The sequence below is a fragment of the Ovis aries genome, chromosome 22 (assembly GCF_016772045.2).
Source record: "Ovis aries strain OAR_USU_Benz2616 breed Rambouillet chromosome 22, ARS-UI_Ramb_v3.0, whole genome shotgun sequence".
Lineage (NCBI taxonomy): Eukaryota > Metazoa > Chordata > Mammalia > Artiodactyla > Bovidae > Ovis > Ovis aries.
Window position 1 is genome coordinate 50,735,793 of NC_056075.1, and position 19,494 is coordinate 50,755,286.

The 19,494-nt window shown below is 63.6% G+C and overlaps 3 protein-coding genes across 10 annotated transcripts in view; 1 reads left to right on the plus strand and 2 right to left on the minus strand.

Annotated features, from left to right (window-relative positions):
* INPP5A (inositol polyphosphate-5-phosphatase A) overlaps positions 1–11,432 on the plus strand; it is a 151,524-nt gene extending 140,092 nt beyond the window's left edge. For 6 of the 8 annotated variants that reach the window (XM_042238650.2, XM_042238651.2, XM_042238652.1 and 3 more), the window contains 5 exons: positions 315–388; positions 6,559–6,670; positions 9,093–9,161; positions 9,892–9,928; positions 10,067–11,432. In XM_042238650.2, coding sequence (XP_042094584.1) covers positions 315–388; positions 6,559–6,670; positions 9,093–9,161; positions 9,892–9,928; positions 10,067–10,116 — 342 coding nt within the window. In that variant the 3' untranslated portion in view covers positions 10,117–11,432. Of the gene's footprint in view, positions 1–314; positions 389–6,558; positions 6,671–9,092; positions 9,162–9,891; positions 9,980–10,066 lie in introns of all 8 variants that reach the window. The other 2 variants (XM_027960449.3, XM_042238649.1) reach the window with 1 other exon arrangement.
* Positions 11,433–13,009: 1,577 nt separating this feature from the next.
* On the minus strand, positions 13,010–14,412 carry NKX6-2 (NK6 homeobox 2). The gene is made up of 3 exons (XM_027960341.3): positions 13,955–14,412; positions 13,695–13,867; positions 13,010–13,463 (listed from the first exon to the last, which is right to left on the minus strand). Exons 1-3 carry the CDS (start codon positions 14,358–14,360, stop codon positions 13,206–13,208), a joined length of 837 nt encoding a protein of 278 aa, XP_027816142.2. The 5' UTR covers positions 14,361–14,412; the 3' UTR covers positions 13,010–13,205.
* A 2,976-nt stretch (positions 14,413–17,388) lies between these two features.
* On the minus strand, positions 17,389–18,569 carry LOC121817620 (protein enabled homolog). Its single transcript, XM_060404595.1, has 3 exons — positions 18,548–18,569; positions 18,071–18,502; positions 17,389–17,959 (listed from the first exon to the last, which is right to left on the minus strand). Exons 1-3 carry the CDS (start codon positions 18,567–18,569, stop codon positions 17,727–17,729), a joined length of 687 nt encoding a protein of 228 aa, XP_060260578.1. The 3' UTR covers positions 17,389–17,726.
* Positions 18,570–19,494: the final 925 nt, after the last annotated feature.

The following is a 19,494-nucleotide window of genomic DNA, read 5'->3' on the forward strand; positions in this document are numbered from 1 at the left end:
GCTCCACTGGGGCAGAACAGCGTCCCTGCGGCTGGACCCTGCCTTTGGGCGAGGGCACCTCGGAGTGACTCCACAGTGGCTGTGGCCGCACCCTGAGCGCTCAGTGGGGCAAGGTGGCCCCGGCTGGTCAGCACCGGGCCTCACCCTGGGGCCTGCAGGACCGTCTGGCCACACGCCTGGGCAGCCCTCGCTCATGGCCCAGGTGGTGTGCAGGGCAGGTGCTGAGGTCCGAAGTCACGGTGTCCCTGCCCAGGCTGGCTGCTGCCCCCAGGAGTGCAAGCCCCAGTGACCCTTATCTTCTTTCTTTTCCTCAGCTCTTAGAATTCGACAAAGAGCTCTCTGTGTTTAAGGACAGACTGTGTGAGCTGGGCATCTCGTTCCCTCCCAGGTAAGGACCGCCCACTTGCTGGCCCAGAGGGAGCCTCCCGTCCTGCTTCTGTGCCCCCCGTGCCTCCTCCCGCCCCCTCCCCAGCCTGGAGAGTGTGGCAGGGGCTGCTCCCCTCGGTGCCGACACGGCCTCCTAGAGGCGCCTACGAGGGGCCGCTGAGGCAGCTCCAAGCTCTGGACCTTTCTGGGGCCGTCAAGACGCGGGTGTTGGTTCTGTCTGTCTCGGGGATGTGAGCTTTTGTGGTGTTTTGCTCTGGTGTTGACAGAATCTTGAAATCCGCAGCAGTAGCAGCATGCTCCTCCCTGACCTGCCCGGGGCTGCAGAGGGGCTGGGTGGGGGTATGGGGAGAGAGCTGATTACGAAATGGCCCAGGACACTCAGCCCTCTCAGCCACCCCAGGCCCATCTGGAGGACACGGACGCCCCCTACGGCTGCTCCCCCCTCTGTCTGCCCTTTTACAGATGCCAAGTGGGAATTCTTACCACTTGGGAGAAAATGGGCCTTGGGCAGGTTCGGGGAATCATCCTCAAGGAGCGAGGCTGCTGCGGGTGGGGCTGAGAGTGCTGTCTGCCCCCCCACCCCCATCTGTGCCAGGCCTCGCAGGAGGTAAACACGTCATATCCACGTCAGAGATCCTCCCTGGCTCCCCGTGAAGCTCACCCTGCTTCCTGAGCCTCCTTCTGGAGGTCAGACATCCGATGGACCTGGGACTCCTTGTGAGTCCAGACTGGCTGAGGTGTCTGGGCGCCTGCCGCTCACCATCAGTGCCCAGACCAGTGACTCGAGGTGCAGAGGCCAGAGAGGCAGGGATGTGGCCCCCGGGGACCTGGCAGGCACCCAGCAGCAGCTCCGATGCCCGGGAGCCCGTGGCTCGGCAGCTGGGCCTGAGTGGGCGGCCTCAGCAGCGCGTCCAGGAGCTGCCCCACCGCGTCGTCTTCGGGCTCTGACGCTACCGAAACGACATGAAGTGTGCAGTAACATGCCGCCAGGGACCGCTGGAAGCTGAGGCCGTCCTGAGGGACCGGGTTCCCCCCGCCCTCTGGCGGTGGTGCGGGGGTCCTGGGCATCGCTCCCGCTTGATCAGGATCCACACGCCTCCCTCAGGGCTGCGGCCTGGCCAGGAGGAGGAGCTGTGGGCATACACCTCCCGAGCAGCCCAAGCAGGTGGCCATCCCTGAGCTTCTCCAAACCCTGCAGCCTGGACGTTCAGCCAGGCACAGAGCGCAGAAGGCGCGGGGGGATGGGCCCGCCAGGAGCCCCAGGACCTTGTGGTCCGCTCTGGTGGCCGAGGGACGAGCCCCCATCCCCCAGGCAGCAGAGAGACAGGGATTTCAGGGCTGGGAGGGACCCATCGGCCTGCGCATGCTTCAGCCAGGCCCCAGGGGGGCGTGGCCCCCAGGAGGGCGTGGCTCACAGGGGGCGTGGCCTGGCCTGTGAGATCCTGCCAGTAGGCTGGGGGTGGGGATACTTTGGTGCCAAGTGGGAAGAACTCCAGGGCGGTGCCCGCGCTGTGGGCACCCGGAGGTCACCTGCCCTCTGGGGCTCAGCTGCCTCGGGCCTGACGGGCTCGAGCGGCCTGAGACATCCTGCTCTCATCCTGGGATCATGGACGTCCTGTGACCTGGTCGGTGTGTTAGGGCCATGCCCACTCCCCAGGAACGGCGTCCTGCCCCTGCAAGCACGCCTCAGCCAGAGACCGTTCTCTGGCTGGAGGTGGGGCTACCCCTTGAGGGGAGGTGGTCTGGGAGGGACAGGGGGTGGGGGCTGCTGGAGGCCCGTCGGTCTAGGGGTCAGATTTTCTCTGTTTAACTGGGATCTAGCATTTGTGAAGCGTTCCAGATTTTTAAAACTAGTCAATCTAATCACACTAGGACCACATCCCTAACTCAATGAAACTAAGCCATGCCTGCGGGCAACCCAAGACGGGCGGGTCATGGTGGAGAGGTCTGACAGAGCGTGGTCCACTGGAGAAGGGAATGGCAAGCCACTTCAGTATTCTTGCCTTGAGAACCCCATGAACAGTATGAAAAGGCAAAATGGTAGGATACTGAAAGAGGTACTCCCCAGGTCAGTAGGTGCCCAATGAGCTCCAGGAGTTGGTGATGGACAGGGAGGCCTGGCGTGCTGCGATTCATGGGGTTGCAAAGAGTTGGACATGACTGAGCGACTGAACTGAACTGAACTGAACTGAGGTGGGAAAGGTCATGGTTTACAGACTAAGCCATGGACTTCTTGAGCTGAGGGTCCCCACTCACAGCCCCTGACCTCCCAGCCTGCATGCAAGGCCCAAGTCTCCAAGGCAAGGCCATCCAGGCCACTGCCCGGGTCACCCACCACCCCCCCCACCACAGCACGGGTCATCAATCCCTCCCCCAGTGCCCAAGTCAACCCCCCTCCACCACTGCCCAGGTCACTCACCCCTCCCCCACAGCCCGGGTCACCCACCCCTTCCCCACTTCCCGGCTCATTCCCCCTTCCCCACTACCTTATCGTCTTCCCCTCCCCTACTACCCACCCTCCACTCCTCCAGAGCCTGGGTCGCACCCGTCCCCTCCGTTTTGTTCCCTCATGTTTAAAACCATGTTCCTGACCATTGGGTGGCACTCACAGCCCCGTGTCTGGAGAGCTGTCCCAACACTGGGAACGTATCAGCGGAAGCAGCTGCAGGGACGTGGTTAAAAACGGTGACCATTTGGTGCCCAGATGTGTTCTCTGACTGCCAGAAAACAAGTGACCCCAGGAGTGCTGCCTGTGTGTGTGCAGGCATGAGATCCTGTGCACACGTGTGTGGGGTGTGCACTGTGTGCATGGTGTCAGCACGTGTGCTTGGTGTGGCCCCCGCGTGGGTGTGAGTGCACGTGTGTGCAGGCATGTACTTGTGTGTGTGTGTGTGTGTGCAGGATGCGTGTGGTTGGTGACTGATTGCATGTGTTTGTGTAGTGCATACGTGTACATGTGTGCATGTGGTATCCATGGGGCATGGGTGTGGGTGTGCACAGGTGTGAGTGTATGTGCATGGTGTGGACGTACGTGTGTGTATGCAGGCATGGTTATACAGGCACAGGTGTGGATAGGTGGGTATGTGTGCATGGGTGTATGCAGCGTGTCTTGTGGGTGTGGGGTGTGGGTTGTGTGTGCACATGTGCTTGGGTACATGTATATCTGGGCCTGTATGTGGTGTGTGCGTGTGAATACATGTGTGTACAGGTGTGTGTTGCATAGGTGTGGGGGTGTGTGTTCATGAGCTCCGTGTGCACGTGTGCGTGGTATTTCACATATGAGCAGACAGGCATTGGTGAGCATAGATTTTACGTGCGGGTGTGTCCGTGATGTGTTCGTGAGTTTTTGTGTATGTGGTACAAACTCGTGTGTGTGCGTGTATACACGTGCATTTCCTAGGTGTATGCATTCCCTGGGAGTGTCACGTGGATGTATGGCTAGGGTGTGTACCTGGGTGTGTGTATTACCTGGGTGAGTGTGTTGCCTGGGAGTGTATCTGGTAAATGTATGCCTGGGTGTGTACCTGATAGGTATGTACCTCCAGGCTGTGTACCTGGGTGGGTGTGTACCTGGAGGCTGTGTACCTGGATGAATGTGTACCCGGCTGGGTGTGTACCTGGGTGGGTGTGTACCTGGGTGAGTATGTACCCATATGGGTGTGTATCCAGGTGGCTGTGTACTCGGATAGGTGTGTACCTGAAGGCTGTGTACCTGGGTGGGTGTGTACCTGAAGGCTGTGTACCTGAGTGGGTGTGTACCCGAGTGGGTGTGTACTTGGATAGGTGTGTACCTGAAGGCTGTATACCTGGGTGGGTGTGTACCTGACTGGGTGTGTACCTGGGTGGGTGTGTACCTGGAGGCTGTGTACCTGGGTGGGTGTGTACCCGTATGGGTGTGTATCCGGGTGGCTGTGTACCTCTGTGGGTGTGTACCCGAGTGGGTGTATACCTTGGTGGGTGTGTGCCTGGAGGCTGTGCACCTCGGTGGGTGTGTACCCAAGTGGGTGTGTACCTGGGTGGGTGTGTACCTGGAGGCTGTGTAGCTTGGTGGGTGTGTCCCTGGGTGGGTGTGTACCCAAGTGGGTGTGTACCTGGAGGCTGTGTACCTGGGAGCTGTGTACCTGGGTGAATGTGTACCCGTATGGGTGTGTACCTGGGTGAATGTGTACCCGGATGGGTGTGTACCTGGGTGGGTGTGTACCCGGATGGGTGTGCTGCCAGGTATTCAGGGATGTCCTCAGGCACATCTACCCGTTCAGGGCATCCTGTGCCTGGGCTCTACCACGCTGCCCTCTTTCTGGTTGAAAGGCGGAACCTCCTGGCCCTGTTGCTTCTGTCGTGGCTGAACCCTGTGGGGATCTGTCCAGAAGCAGCACTGGCCAGGGAGGGAGACCACCGTGTCCAGGTTTGTCCACATGGCCTGTCACAGAGAAGGGCCGCGCTGGCTCCTCTCCACACTCACCAGGCCTGCGCCATCCCAACTGCTCTGTGAGAACGGCTCCTCCTTCCGCTCGGGCCGGGTGGTCAGGACGGAGGCTCGTGGGCTCCAGGGCTGCGGGCTCTTGGCGTTGGGCGAGGCGGCCTGTGCTGCACGGCTGTCCGGCTTTGGCATCTCCTGGGCGCAGGGGGTGGTGGACAGTGTCTGTTTGAGGGACAGTGGCCACCCCAGGGCATCTAGCTTGTCAACCAGGGAATTGCACGCCATGGGCATCACTGGTGCCAGCAGACAGGTGATGGTGTGGCAGCAGGGGATACTAAGTGGCATTCTCTGGCTGGCATACCTGGTTTTCAGAGCCTCTCTGCACCTCCGCCCTCATCATCCCAGCTGTGAATGCACTCCAAGCCACACTGTCATTGGCTTGAAAACAAAGATCCAAGGGTGTGAGTGAGACAGCTGAGCGGGCTCTTCCACTGAAGTGCGGCAGCGGCTTCCCACGACGTGGAAGGTTCTCCTCACCCTGCACGCAGCCCTGTCCAGACCCCTGCCCTCAGGACAGCCCCTTCCAAACCTCCCTTCCCTGAGGTCTGAGGGTCCCACCTTCATGTGCTCCCCACTCCTCCCACTGACTCCTAAACTGGGTTGAGATCCAATCCAGGAATCGTTCCTGTGGCCTCTGCCTGTGCGGTGTGGGGCAGGGCCACGCCAGCACCGTGACAACAACAGGTAGTATGTCTGTGTGACCACGAACACGGAGTTTACCTTCCAGCCCCCAACAGGGTCTTGGGCCCCTGGGGGTCCACTCATCACAGCCAAGAACTCCCCAAGCCTAGAAGTAACCAAAACGCCTCCAACAGTGGATGGAGGCTGCTGCTGAAACGGGTGTGTGTGGGAGCAAACAGGAAGCAGGGTCCTGCACGGCTGGCTGTGGTCGGGCACCCAGGCTGGGACTGGGCTGCTGAGCCCCTTGTGCAGGGCTCTGCCCGAGTATGTGCCTCGGGGCGACTGTGACCAACAGACGGCACACGCACACCTCCTGGCTCCGCCCAGGCAGACTGTCTAACTCACCAGAGGGACTCATCCCTTCCCAAGTGTGGACGGGTGCTCTACGTGGGGATAGATGCTTTTACAGGACAAATTATTATGGGAAAAGCTCCAGGGTTCACTTTTGTGGAAAACAAAAGTGTGTATAACACAGAGACAGCATGCATTGCAAAGATGGGGCCGCGGAGGCCAACTCCCTGCAGTGGACAGGCCCACCTTTATATTAAAGGTCAGGAAGCGCTTCTTGGACTTCTCCGTGGTCCCTGATCAGAGTTGGACCATGTGTAGGTTCTTGTCTGTAATGGTAAATATAAAATGGTGACATTCGACCAAGAAGGCTGTGTGACCGGCCAGGACATTTGTCTGTCCAGCTGGTCCAGAGCTCCCACACACGGGGGCACAGGACATGTGCTGAGGGGGAAGGAACGGGTCTGCCAGCCAGCCGTGGGCATCGGTGCAGATCTGTGCTTTAGGCTGCATCCAGAAGCAAGACCACGTTGAGAAGATGAGCCGCGTCCTTGGGGGGTTTATCTGAAGTGCTGGGAGGGACAGTGTGGGACTCGGTTCTGGAAGCTTCTGTCTCCTCTCCTTCCCCCGGACAAGCTGGGCCTTTCTGGGGTGCGGGCCCATGTGGAGGAGGGGCTGGGGGGCTGGCGAGCGGCTGCCGACCCCCCACCCTGTCTCCCCAGCTACCCGTACAGCGAGGACTGCAGCCAGGGCCGGCAGTACATGAACACCCGCTGCCCCGCCTGGTGTGACCGCGTCCTCATGTCTCCGTCGGCCAAGGAGCTGGTCCTGAGGGTGAGTGAGGCCTAGGGGGCTGGCTGGGGGCCGGGCCCGGGCTGGGGGCACCCTCCTGCTGCCCGTCCTCGGGCTGACACATAGCCCAGGTTCTGGAGTCAAAACAGCGTAAATGGTCGGTCGCCAGGGCGTCAGGAGTCAGTTCAGTTTATTGTGTGCTCGGAGAAGTCAGTGGGCTCTCGTCCTCGAAAGAGCTCCTGAGCTGTGGAGTTGTCCTGTTCCCTTAAGTTGTAAATCTGAGCTGAGTCACGCAAACGCCAGGGGTTGGAGGCTGCGGGCAGTGCTGGGGCGGGGGGCGGGGGGGGGGGCGGGGTGGCGGGGTCTCCAGTTCCTATAGCCTCTCGATTCCTGGGGTTTTCAATGCCCACATTTAACACAGAAGGACTGCTCTCAAGAATCAATATCTGCACTGGTTTTGTCAACACCATCAGTGGAAAAATGCAATAATGAAGCGCGTTGCTTCATGAGGGCAGCAGTTCGGCCTCTGAGTGACGTGGGCAGCCAGTCAGGAGGGGGCGGGTGGTCCCCCGCCCTCAACCCAGGACGTCCAGGGCTCTGTCAACACCCTGCACGGCCCCTGCACTTGTTATGAGGGGTCCCATCTGCCCCCCGGGGCCCAGACCCTTATCCAGAAGTGCAGCTGGGAGGGCGGAGCTTCTGGGTTAAGCCGGGTGCATGCCGACTCCCACCAGCGCCCTGGTGGCCTCCCTACGGAAGATCTTGCTGGCCTTTCCGGGGCGGGTGGCCCTGGACGCCCTGCTGTGAGCCAGCTCCTGGGGAGAGACCTCCTGGACCAGGCTGGGTGCATGGGATCTGCAGTGAGCACGCCCTGACAGGGCCTGGGGGCCAGCTGGACAACTGGCGGGCAGGCCCCAGAGCCCAGCACGGAGGACAGGCCGTGGGCTCTCCCACGAGTAGGCTTTACGACGTAAGCTGCACGGGACAGACGGGCCCTGACCACGCAGACCCTGCACACACGTGTGGTCTCAGACTCAGCCCCACGCTCCGCTGGGCCTTCCCCGGGGGCTCTGCAGTGGGGCGTGAGGAAGCACAGTGGACAGTGGACACAGTGGGTCACACCTGCTGGCTTTGAGCACACTGGGCCGGCGGAGCCCAGAGCTATGGCCAGAGCAGGCGCCTCGGGGCAGAAAGGAGGTGAGGGTCGTCTTTCAGGGAAAAGGCATCTTGCAGTGAAGCCACCGGGACAGCCGGAGTGCCTGGCGTCGGGAGGCGCCTGGGGCTGCAGAGTCCAGGAAGGCGGACGGAAGACCGCCGCCCGTGCACAGCCTCGTCTTCGCTCCAGGGCTGGAGGTTTGGTGCTGCAGACTTGTGGGGACGGAGCCTGGCTGGGTGGCCCGTCGTGGGGAGGGCCCGGAGCCTTCCTGGCTGGGGCTGCCCCAGCGGGCCCTCCCCTGGGGCTCCCGCGGTGGTGGGCGTCACCAGCCCAGCAGCCACCTGGCCGCGTTTCCGCGGCGTCATCCATCATGCCACGCTCGGTCAGCTCGGCATCATGTCCGTTCTGCTTCCCGCCCTGAACACAGGGGGGGCGGCTGCCGTGATGGATGCGCAGGGAGGTGTGCAGAGCCCGCTGTTTATCTGTCTCGCGATTATGCACTTGGAAATCCACAATTTTATGCTGCCTTTGTAAATTGCCACGCAGCGTTTGATGAATGCTTCCCACTCCAGGGAGGCGCTGTGCCCGCCACGGGTGTGCAAGGCGTCTGTTGTCGCAGTTCCTGGCAGGCAACCACGCTGGAAAGTAAAGCTGACCTTAGGCTTCCTACTGCGTTAAGGATAATTCAGTTTATAGTCTCAGAGGCTTCAGCCCCGGCAGTGAAAGCCCTGCCCAGCTGGAGCCAGAACCGACCGCCAGTGGCACACCCTGGGCAGCACCCGCAGGCTGGCGGGTGGGAGGCTTGTGCACGAGGCCCCGCTCTAGTAGCCGCTGGGCATGGCCCCGTGGCGTTCAGGGGCATCTGTTCTCCTCTGAACAGGGAGTTCTGGGTCAAAACCAAGTGCCAAGGGGGAAACAGAGACCAGGTGGACTTCTTTGGTGCCCGGGGCACAACGGGAAAGAGAGCTCCTATCTGCCGTGATGGCCATGAGCAGAGGCCAGGCCAGCACCCAGGGAACGTTGCCTCCAGCCACCAAGGAAGGTTGCCACCCTCTCGAGGCCGGACCCCTCCCACCCTGCAAGCAGGGGCTGAGTGCTGCCCGGCCGCCTCCAGCTGCTCCCTCCTTGGGGGCAGCCACTCCCTCCTGGAGGCCAGCAGCTCACTGGCGGTTCTGAGCCGGCTGCAGCCCCACGGAGGAGTGGGCAGGGTGGCGGAGGGTCCCATAGGCACAGGGGCCTTCTCCGCTGCTCCCCAGGAAGCCCCCCGCTTCCGCCTCCCACATCTCTTCCTCTGTTTGCTTTTCCCAGTCGGAGAGCGAGGAGAAGGTTGTCACCTACGACCACATCGGGCCCAACGTCTGCATGGGAGACCACAAGGTGACTGACCGGGGCGGGGGCGGTGGTGGGCGGTGGGCCGTCGGGGTGCTTCTCCTAACCCCCTTCTCCGCCTCCTGGTCTGGTTTCGTAGACGTGGCCGAGTCAGTCAGCATTTAATTTCAATAAAGCGCCAGCAGGTAGATAGTGGGGTGGTGAGGCAGGTAGAGAGGCAGGCAGAAGAGACTGGCTCAGCGAGACGGAATTCGTATTGGAGACGGAGACTGTCCCTCAGTCCCTCCAGAGGTGCTTCCGAGCCTGCACCCAAGCGTCCTACTGGCCTCTGCCCCGCCGCCCGGGTAGGGAGGGATGTCTGTGTCCCTGCCCAGCTTCAGGGAACCGCCCAGTGTTCCGGGACCAGCCTTGGACGTGTGACTCTGCCCGGCCCCCAGCCTGCCGCCCCTCTGAGGGGAGTGGGGCCACGGGTCCTGTGTCCCCGGCGGCCCAGGAGAGACGGTCACTGCTTCCCCTTGTCAGGCTGGCCACCCACCCGGCCCAGCAGCTGGATCCCAGGCCAGGCTCTGTCCCTCCCCATGTTCTCAGGGCCTGAATCACGGCTCTGAAATGAGCTTTTACACTGGTTTCTATGTGGAAATAATGCTGTCTTAACGGAGCACGACGGCCTTCGGCCTTCCGCCGCGGGTCTCGCAAGGCCAGCTCCCCAGGACAGGGTCCAGCGCTGGGCCCACTGGCCGTGGACGCTCAGCCCTGACGGCCTCTCCTCTGCCCACAGCCCGTGTTCCTGGCCTTCCGCATCGCGCCCGGGGCAGGTAAACCTCACGCACGCGTGCCCAAGTGTTGTGTGGTGCAGTGACGTGGTGGTAAATATGCCTCCTTCCCTCGAGTTCACCTTTCTGAGCTTTTCCTGGTGTGTGTGTCCCCGTAACCAACGCCTGATTCCACGGCAGGGAGGCGATGCCAGCGCCTCGAGGGGACCCCCGGTGAGACCCCCCCGTAGCACGAGGGCCCACGTCCTCCGACAGCTGCGTCCAGACCCGCCCGAGCGCCACCGCTAGACGGCCGGCCCCACACTCTGCTTCAGCCCCGGACGGCGCTCCGGACAAGCCTCACATACCTCACCGTCCTGTCTGTCCATGTGGCATCAAGTAGAAGCATTGGGTTTTTTTTTAAACGAGTCACAGTCCTGTTGCCAAAACTCTAATAGACAGCAAAAAGATCTGTATTTTAGACGTCACGGTTTTCGATTTTTAATCATTGTCCGCGTGGAGGAGCTTCTCGGGAGCAGACACCCCGTGGGGCTCGGAGTCACCCTGAGGCGGGGGCTGGGCGGGCGGCCGCCGCTGTCGCGTCTGGGCCTCCCTGTCTCTCACTCTGCTGCCATGCTACATGGTCTCGGGTCACACTGCAGCTGCTTTCCGTTTTTATATATATAGATATATATAAATATATACTTTTTAAAAATAATTTATAAACCTTACCAAAACTACGCTGAATATACTTCCCAGTATGAATGCTTGAGTGTCATGTCAGCAGTAGAACCGAGCCTAGGAGCTGGTCACCCGCACGCCCACACACAGAGCTGCCAGACCGGGACTGCGCCCAGGGGTGCCGTGGGGCTCGGGCAGCCTGCGGCTCTCACGCCAGCAGTCAGACTCCCAGGCTTCCTGCTGTGTAATATTAAGAACTGAATGTGAAGTTTATAGCTAGCTCGGGTGTACCTTTCAAGGATTTTGTAAACCGTTTTGTCCGTCTTTTGTTACCGTACTATGGTGCCAAGTATTCTACGTAAAACAATAATATCACGGGAGAAATAAAAATAGCCTAGTCTGCTTCTGATAGAAACCGCTTTTAACACGGGCTGTACATAAACTGTTAATTAAGAGAAACAAACTGTCCGAGTCCCCGGGTGCCGTGCCTCCCACGGCCCATCGTGACCCTGCCGCACGTCCCTGTCCCCGACCCCTGGCGCGGCGGTCAGGTGGCGCCTGGCCCGAGGATGAAACACAAATGACGTTTATTGATCTGCTTTAAACACTACAGAACTCCCGGGCTGGGTGCAGGCGCCAGGGGAAAGCTTGGTTTAGGTGAATCACTACCATCGAAAGCGGTTTGGCATCCACCAGCCAAGTCTGCAGCCTCGACAGAACCATCTGGGTGTGTGTCAAGCTGTGGTCACTCCGTCCATGTGCCGCACGGCCGTTCCGGCCCACAGTGATTTCTGTGTAGCAGGGTTTCAGCTGTTGGTCACTCTGGAGGCCTTTGGAAATGGCCGCTCCGGTCCCTAAGCAATAAAATTGATCTTGGTGAAAACACCGTTTGACTGTGCTCCCTTCTCTGGCGCTCCGGGCCCTTCCCAGGCTGCAGTCCAGGCCACCTTGTCCACAACCCAGGCCCTGCGTCCTGTTGGATTCTGTCATAAAGCTGAGCCACGGTGGGAAGCAGAAAGAACATCTTTTGAACTGTTTACTGCAGTGGTACCTACTGGGATTTACCCCTCAGCATTTTTTAAATGAAATTACATAAATGCATTGCTTTCCTCAAAACTTAAAAACTGGAAATTCCTTTGCTCCTAACTTAGAGCTGAGAGAATAGTTTTTACACACATAAATTTTTTTTTTTTAAGTTCTCTCTTAAAAAGAAAACCAGTCAGTGGAAAGCATGTTTTAAAATTGGTGCAGTTGCGTGGACAAAAAAAAACCAGCCTTTTACTCTTTTAACATTTCCAATAATGACTTCCAAGATAAATCTTACAGTAATACAACCCTTCATATCCAACTCTTAAAATTAACACCACAGTCATGCCCATGAAGCTGGGACCACGGGGAGCACCCAGTCTGGGGCTTCTGTGAACCAGGGAGACCCAGCTGTTCAGCAGAATCCTCGCCTGTGAGGTGGGGGTGAAGAACAGGCCAGAGAGGAGGGCTTCCCTGCCTCTTCAGGGTGGGGCCTGGCGGGGGCAGGGGGTGGGGTCTGGCGGGTGGGGGCACCCTGGGGTGCAGGCCGAGCTGCCCAGGAAGGGGGCGGAGCTCAAGAGGCCCAGACGTGCTTCCGCTGCCCACCCCGGGGCCCCCAGAGAACTCCGAGCTGCTGGCAGAATCACTGTGGGCTTCTCTTTGTAGTCCTTTGAATTAAGTCGCACCTTCTACCCATAAAAAATCTAAATAATAGCAGCGAATCAGCTATAGTGCTGATGAGTTTAAAACCTGATTTATTTCACCCAATGTTAAGTTTAGCGCGACTTCCCAAGTCTGCAGCTACTAAGGCTGGGCGAGTTGAATCTACATAATCAGACCAGAGCAGGTGGGCAGGAGCCGGGTCCAGCGGCGCCCTTCACCGACCCCCCACCCACCCACAGCTACCGCGCAGGGTGGGGCGGGCACCGGGAATGTGTTTAAACCTGCCCAAACCTCATCCACCGTAGCCGCGAAAGGAGGGCCCTAGCCTCGGGGTGGCTGGAGAACAAGAGGCCCTACCTGCTCCCTGCTCCGCCCCGCGCCGTCGGCTCCGCTCCAGCCCGCCGAGTCCCCGAGTCCGGCTCCTCGCGGCTCCCGGTCGGGCGGCCCCTTCCCTCAGCGGACGGCCCGAGGGTCCGCGGGGCCGGGACGCCTTCCCCGCGCCGGTCCTCTCGGCGCCCTCGCTCCTGCGAGCTGCTGCCGCCCGGGCGCCCGGGACGCGGGGCACCCGGCCTCCGTCGGGCCCGCTGCCGAGCCCGGCCCTTCCAGCCCCAGGCGCCCTTCCAGCCGAAGGCGCGGGCCCCGCGGGCCCGGACACTGGACAGCGGCCCGGCACGGCGTCCCCGGCAGGAGCGGAGGCCGCGCCGCCGCCTCGCCCGCGGCTTTCCGAATGGGAAGAAACAGGCGGAGGGCCCAGGGAGCCGTGGCTCCGACGGGGACGCGTTAAATAATTTATTGATTATACAAAGTGATTCCACCGGGACGCGGGGCGGCGGCGGCCCCGACGCCGAGCCCGAGCCGGGCCGCCGTATAACTTACTCTGTAAAAATATATATACACACTGCGGCGCGGGCGGCTGGCGAGGGCGCCGGCCCGCGTCCGTACCCTGGTTGTCCGGCCCGGCCCCGCGCCCTCAGGAGGCGTCCCCCGCGCCGCCGCCGCACGGGCTGACCAGCGCCAAGTTCGGGGCTCTGTGCTTCTTGAGCAGCCGCGTGATCTTCTCGTCGTCCGAGTTGGGGTCCAGGGGCCGGTTGTACTCGTCGTCGTCGTCCTCCGCGTCCGAGCCGCCCACCTTCAGCTTCTCGGCGTCCGAGTCCTGCTTCTTCTTGGCCGACGCCATCTCCGCCGCGTGCCGCTTGCGCCACTTGGTCCGGCGGTTCTGGAACCACACCTGGGGTGGAGGGCGCCCATCACGCGGGGCCCCCCCGGAGCACCCGCCGGCGGCAGCTCGGCCCCTCGGCGGCCCGGGCCAGACGCTGCCGCCCGCGCGGACGCCGAGGGCCGCCCCAGACTGCCCCTCCGCCCCGGCCCCGGCCGCGGGGTGGCCGCTCGGGCGCCTTTCGCAGGACGCGGGGGAGCGAGCGGGCTGCGGCCAAGCGAGCGCCGCGCGGCGCCGCCTCACCTTGACCTGGCTCTCGGTCATGCCCAGGGAGTAGGCGAGGCGCGCGCGCTCGGGCCCCGCCAGGTACTTCGTCTGCTCGAAAGTCTTCTCCAGCGCGAAGATCTGCTGGCCCGAGAAGGTCGGCCGCGAGTGCTTCTTCTTGCCGTCCTTGTCCAGGACCCCGCCGGCCTGGGCTGCAGGGGGGGCTCGGTGAGTGAAGCCGGCGGTCCCGCCCTCGCCCGCCCGCAGCCCCACGCCGAACCCGCGCTCGGGCCACTTACCCGGGCCGGCCAGGCGCGGGTCCCTCCAGGGCGAGCCCTGCACCACTCCGGGCCAGAAGATGGGCGGGCGCCCGGGAAGCTCCGCCAGGGGCTTGGGATAGCCGCGCGCCACGGCGGCCGCGGGCCCGAAGTAGACGCCAGCCGACGAGGCCAGCCCATTGAGCCGGGGCAGACCGCCCAGGAGGCCGCCGCCCGCCGCGCCCACCGGCCGCCCCAGGATGTCGCTGATGCCGTGCGGGGTGCCAAGGGGCAGCTGTGCGCCCAGGCCGCCCAGCGCGGGCGCCTTGAAACCGGCCGGGCCCTGCAACGCATATGGGAACAGCGACGTCTTCATCTCGGCCATGTTGTGCAGCGCGGCCAGCGGGGCGCTGCTCAGCACGAACGCGCCCGGGCGGTTAGCGTCCATGGGCGCCGCCGCCGCCGGCCCGGGCGCCCATCCGGGCCCCGCCGCCGCCGCCGCCGCCCGCCGGCCCGGGAAGTTTGCGCGCGGCCCGGGCGGGCGCCGGGCGAGGGCGCCGACGGCGCGGAGGGCGGGCGCGAGGGCGGGTGGCGGCTCCGGCGCAGGCCGGGCGCCGCCGGGGGCACTCCGGGAGGAGGCGGCGGAGGCGGCGGCGGCGGCGGCGGCGGCGGCGGCGGCGGCAGCAGCAGCCCCGGGGCCGGTCGGAGCGGCGCCGCGCGGGCCGGACGCGCTGATAACCGCGGGGCCCCGGCGCGGCGCGCGCGCTGATTGGCTGTGGGCGCCCGCGGCCCGGCCATTGGCCAGCGCCCGCCGTCCGCGCGCCCCCGCCGCGCACTCCATGAAGCGCCCATTAGCGCGGCGGGTCCCTCCCGGGCCGTAAATTTGCCCCCTGATTTATCTCCCCGGGGACGAAATAAATCCCGTTGGATGGGAGTTTAGTTAGGCAAAGGTTTTAATGGGAAATCAGGAAAAAATACGAGAGCATATTTTATCACCGAGAGAATGCAGATTTGAGGATCCACTCGACACACGCGGTGCGCCCTGTTCGGTGCAGAGGCGCCGGCGGGAGGGCGCGGGGAGCCGGCAGGCACTCTCGGGGTCGCGGCCCCAGATTTGAAGGAGGACCGAGAACATTTCCGAGAACCTCCTGCTCCGGGATGCAGAGGGCGCGAGAAGCGGGATGTCTGCGTCCACGGGCCGAAGGTTAGACTTGGCCCGCGAGAATCCGCTGTTTCCCCACCCAGTGGCTGGCGCCTCGGCGAGGCCTGTCCCGGGGCCGCCGGGTCGCGTGTGGTGGGTATGGGATCGGGTCCCCGTCCACTCCCGGCCCCGCGGGGCTGTACTTGGCCGGGCTGGGTCATTTCCCGGTCGCGCGGTGCCACCTCATTCCTGGGAGGCAACCTGAACCCGGAGCTCCGGTCTGGATGCCGCGCGGGACCTTTCGCGCAGCCGCTCCCTCGCGAAGCGCGGCCGGAGCCTGGGGTCGGGAACCCTGGCACACTGACTCCGGGTCACGGGGCGCGTGGGGCCGCGGGCAGAAGCGCGGTCTTTTGACCGGCACGCCGAGCGCGTGGTGTCGTCCTCGGGGTGAGTACTCCTCCCACCTCGTAGATGGTTGTGCGGGGTTCAAATAAGATCTCAGTAAACCACGAAGAGCAGGCGCCAAACAGGCGCCGAGTACAATCGTGGAAGTTGCCTCCTTGGTTCTCTTCGGTGGTGTCACATATTATTAAGTGATGGTTATTACTATTATTCGCTGCCCGTTGGGAACGTGACGGGAACGCGTACCAACCGACGGCCGCCGATTCGTTGGAGAGGGGACAGGTTGCTGTGTCTGCCAGCCGGCCTCTCTCGGGCCTGGTGCGGCAGGTTAACAACGACTTTCCCGTTTCACCCGGGCCGCCAGGATTTCGGTGGCACAAACGACAGCGGCCCTCTCGGCTCTGGGCAGGAACCCAGCGTCCCCTGATACCGAGATCTCCAGGGGTCCATTTTCGTTTTGGGCAGTTCTACGGGTGTGGTGCTGCGAGTCCCTACACCAGATCGCCTCTAAGAAAGCCACTGGCCGCCGGGCCCGGGCAGGCGTTTGGCGGCTCCCACTGCCTGCGTGCGCGCGCCCCGTGCTGTCCCGGGCGGCGTGCCACCGCGCGTGATACCGGCCGGCTTCGTGTGTGGTGCAGCCCGTGCGGGAGGGAGTTTCCCTCTCCCCGCAAGCTTGGCCGGGCCGCACTCGCGGGATCCGGATGCGGCTGCCCCGCAGGCAAATCCGCACCAGCCGAGCCAGACCCCGGAAATCGAGCTTCTCCGCGCTCACTGTGGCGGCTGAGCCCTGAGATCCGCCCCGGGCCTGGCTTGCGCCCCTCACCTCGGGCACAGCGTATGTCCTTTTATGCCGGGTTTGGGCCCCTCTGGGCTCCTGGAAGGCGGCGGCCCGGCCTCCCAAGCCTCTGATCTGGGCGGGAGGTCAGGACTTGGGGAGGGACCAGGGGGACCGGGGCGGGGCCACGTGAGGGGCGGGCCGGCCCCCCCTCCCGATTCTGCCGGGGGGAGCAAGTTCTGGATTGCTGGGGCTGAAGTCCTCTTGGCGGGCCAGGCGTGGCGCGCCCGGACGGTCTACAGGGCGCCTTATCCTCCTGAGACCTCGGTTCGGTGGCAGGAGGGGCACTGCCGCTCTGGGCGCCGCGCTCGGCTCCTCGAGCCCCCAGGCTCAGGCCTCTGCATCCCCCTTCCCTCCGAGGAAACAGTGCCGACCCACTCCCCTGCACCCCGGGGGAGCTTGCGCCCCGGGGCCCTCCCTGGGCTGCGGCCGGAACGCTTGGGGTCGCGAGTGGGGCTGTGCTTGGCTCTCCAGGGAGCTGGGTGCCGTGGGTGCGGGATGGGGGGATGGAGTGCCATTTGGAGGGGCCAGAGTGGGTTGGGGACGCCAAGAGCGGGGTGAGGGCAGCTGCTTCTCCATGCTGTCTGGCGGAGGGTGTCTCGGAGCCCTGTCCCCGCGCCCTGCCCCGCCCCGCGCGGGGGTTCCCAAGCCCCGGACTCCCGCCCGCCTACCCTTCCGCACGCGGTGGCACGGGACAACCCCCACCGCCACCCCCGACCCCAGCGCCCCAGTTCCGGGTGTGTAGGCTCCACCTGTTCCACCTGTCGGCCCGCCATCTCTGGGCACTCCGGGGCTCCGTGCCTCCGCTTGGCGCCTGGCCACCGCCCCACCTTCTCCTCCGGCGCTCCCGGGAGCCGCCCCCCGGATAAGACCGAAGGAAACGCCTCCCCGCCCCGGGTTGGCCGGGGGAGGAGAGTCCTGCGGGTAAGGAGCGCCTCGGATCGCGCCGCCCGAGCCGATTTCGCTGGAACGGACGGGTCTGCCAATGCCCCCTCCTGGTGCCGAAGGAGAAGCCCCGCCAAGGAAGGCGGCCGTGCGCCTCGCCGCGCTCTCGCGTTGACGTCGCGGGCAAGCGCGGAGCTCGCGGTTTGGCAGAAATCTTGACTTAGTCACGTTTATTTATCGGGTCATGCTCCCTGCCAGGCGCGCTCGGGGAGAGCCACGTGAACAGCGAGCACCACCCTGCACCCCGGCGGGCACGACTGGGTGTTGTTCAGTCGCCAAGTCGTCGGACTCTTTGCGGCCCCATGGGCTGCAGCAGGCTCGGCTCCCCTGTCCGCCAGCTGTTCAGATTCATGTCCATTGAGTGGGTGATGCCATCCAACCATCTCATCCTCTGCCGCCCTCTTCAACATTAAACAAAACCCCGCAAGTCCGTGCAGCATAGGAACGGGCCGAGTGCCCGCTGGGAAGAGGGAGGTCGGGAAGGTGGTCCCTCAGGAGGGCCAGCCAGGACCAGCCGGTGTCCTAGCCCGGACTGGGTCAGAGCCTGGCAGGCGTGGGGCCGGGGGACGGAGGGGAGGAAGAGGGTTTGTCTCTGGAAGGAGCTTGGATCCCATCTCCACGCAGATAGCTCTGGAGTTGGCAAACGGATGAAGATTTGCCATTTTGAGAGGCTGGTAAGTCGCGGAGCTGCCCCCTGCCCCAAGCACACCCTCTCGATGGCTTCCTGCAAAAGGCAAAGGACCCTGGCTTTGTCCTCCCACGTGGGACCAGTCCTCGACCTCCGGGAGCAAGAGGAGGGGACGGCACCTGGGGGCAGAGTCAGGGGGCTGCTCACCAGGGGTTGGTGGGTCAAGAGAACCAAGTGCCTGCCAGCTGGGGGCGCAGGGGTGGAGGCGTGGGGGCCCTGGAGCCGGAGAGGCCGCCTGCTGGGCGCCTGTGCTGCTGCAGGCGCTCCCAGGTTCTGCAGACGCTGAAGGGAGCTGGGTGGGCGCGAACCCCACTCCTCCCCGCAAACATCCAGGCCGGGAAAGACCGGACCCCTGCCTGTCCCGCTGGTGCCCTCGCCTGGCCGACCCTGGAAAGGCAGCTGGAAGAACCCCTGCCCGCTCCGCTCCGCTGACCCCCAGCGCCACCCGCAGGGTGACTGCCTGAAGGGTCACTGCAGGCTGAGGGTGCGCCTGGGCCTGGGCCTGGGCCTGGGCTGCGAGGGGCGGGAGGCAGGGGGCGGGGGCCACGAGAGGAGGCCCCAGCGGGGCGCTGGCCCGACCTCACCCTCTCCCCGCTGCTTGTAGCTCAGTCCTGCCCCCCACACTCCGCTTGGGTCTAATCCCCATGAGATGACCAGTGAGCCTCAGACCCAGGCCCCAGCGGCCCCCTCCCCTCGGACCCCACACCGGTCCTTCTGCTGCCGCCCTGCCCTCCACCACCCCCTGGACCACTGTCCGCTGGCTCTCGTCGTCCTGAGGCTCACTCTCTGCTTGGTACGCTCTGAGCCCCTCCGCACTGATGCACCTGCCGTCAGGTCGGCACCTAGCTGCAAGGGCCCCTCATGGCTGGGGCACCCAGGGGGCTAAGTGCTACAGGGTCAAGAAACGAACATGAACTCAGTTCCAGGCTTCACAGGGTTTTCCCAAAGCCTGGGCTCCCCCAGGGAGATCCCTGTACTCAGGTGTCAGACACCATGGGCGTGTGGAAGTCCCTGAACGGGGCTTTGAGCCACGCACCTTCCCTGGAAAGACCCTTGGCAGGTGGGAGGGGCCCAGTAGGTCTGTAAAGGAAGCGGCAGAGACCTGGGAGCAGAGGCCGAGGGGCCCGGGCTGCCCGCCCCTTCCCGGCAGGAGGCGGCCTGGACAATGGCCAGGGCTCCCGGACCTTCGAGAAGCTCCCACCCCTCCCCCTTGCGCTGCGAGGCTCTGCTTCTCTGGGTTTGAAGCCCCGCCCCCAGCCAGGGACAGCTGGGCGTCTCCCCCCTGCAGAGCGTCTCCCCCCTGCAGAGCCCCTCCCCGCGCGCCCCAGCTCCCCTTCTCCAGCTCCTCTACTTCTTTAAAAGTTATGCGTCTTGATACACGTAGGAACATCCCCAGAGCAGTGCACAGAACCACACTATTCCTTCTTGTCTGCAGACCCCCGCCTCTCTCACCACGCTGTGTGCGGGCCTCACCTTCCTTCTGAAAGAAGCACCCAGTCGCCAGGTTGAGACTGTTCGCCCGTCCAACAGAAACGGGGCGGCTGTGACCACGTGGCCTCCCGGCACCTGAG

Coding starts and splice junctions, on each gene's coding strand:
- NKX6-2 (XM_027960341.3), bottom strand. CDS start 14,360: ATGGACGCTAACCGCCCGGGCGCGTTCGTGCTGAGCAGCGCCCCGCTG. Junction 13,868..13,954: donor CCCGCGCCTGGCCGGCCCGG/GTAAGTGGCCCG, acceptor CCCCCCCTGCAG/CCCAGGCCGGCGGGGTCCTG. Junction 13,464..13,694: donor TGACCGAGAGCCAGGTCAAG/GTGAGGCGGCGC, acceptor CCTCCACCCCAG/GTGTGGTTCCAGAACCGCCG.
- LOC121817620 (XM_060404595.1), bottom strand. CDS start 18,569: ATGGGGATTAGACCCAAGCGGA. Junction 18,503..18,547: donor GGGGATTAGACCCAAGCGGA/GTGTGGGGGGCA, acceptor GGAGAGGGTGAG/GTCGGGCCAGCGCCCCGCTG. Junction 17,960..18,070: donor TCTTGACCCACCAACCCCTG/GTGAGCAGCCCC, acceptor TGCCTTTTGCAG/GAAGCCATCGAGAGGGTGTG.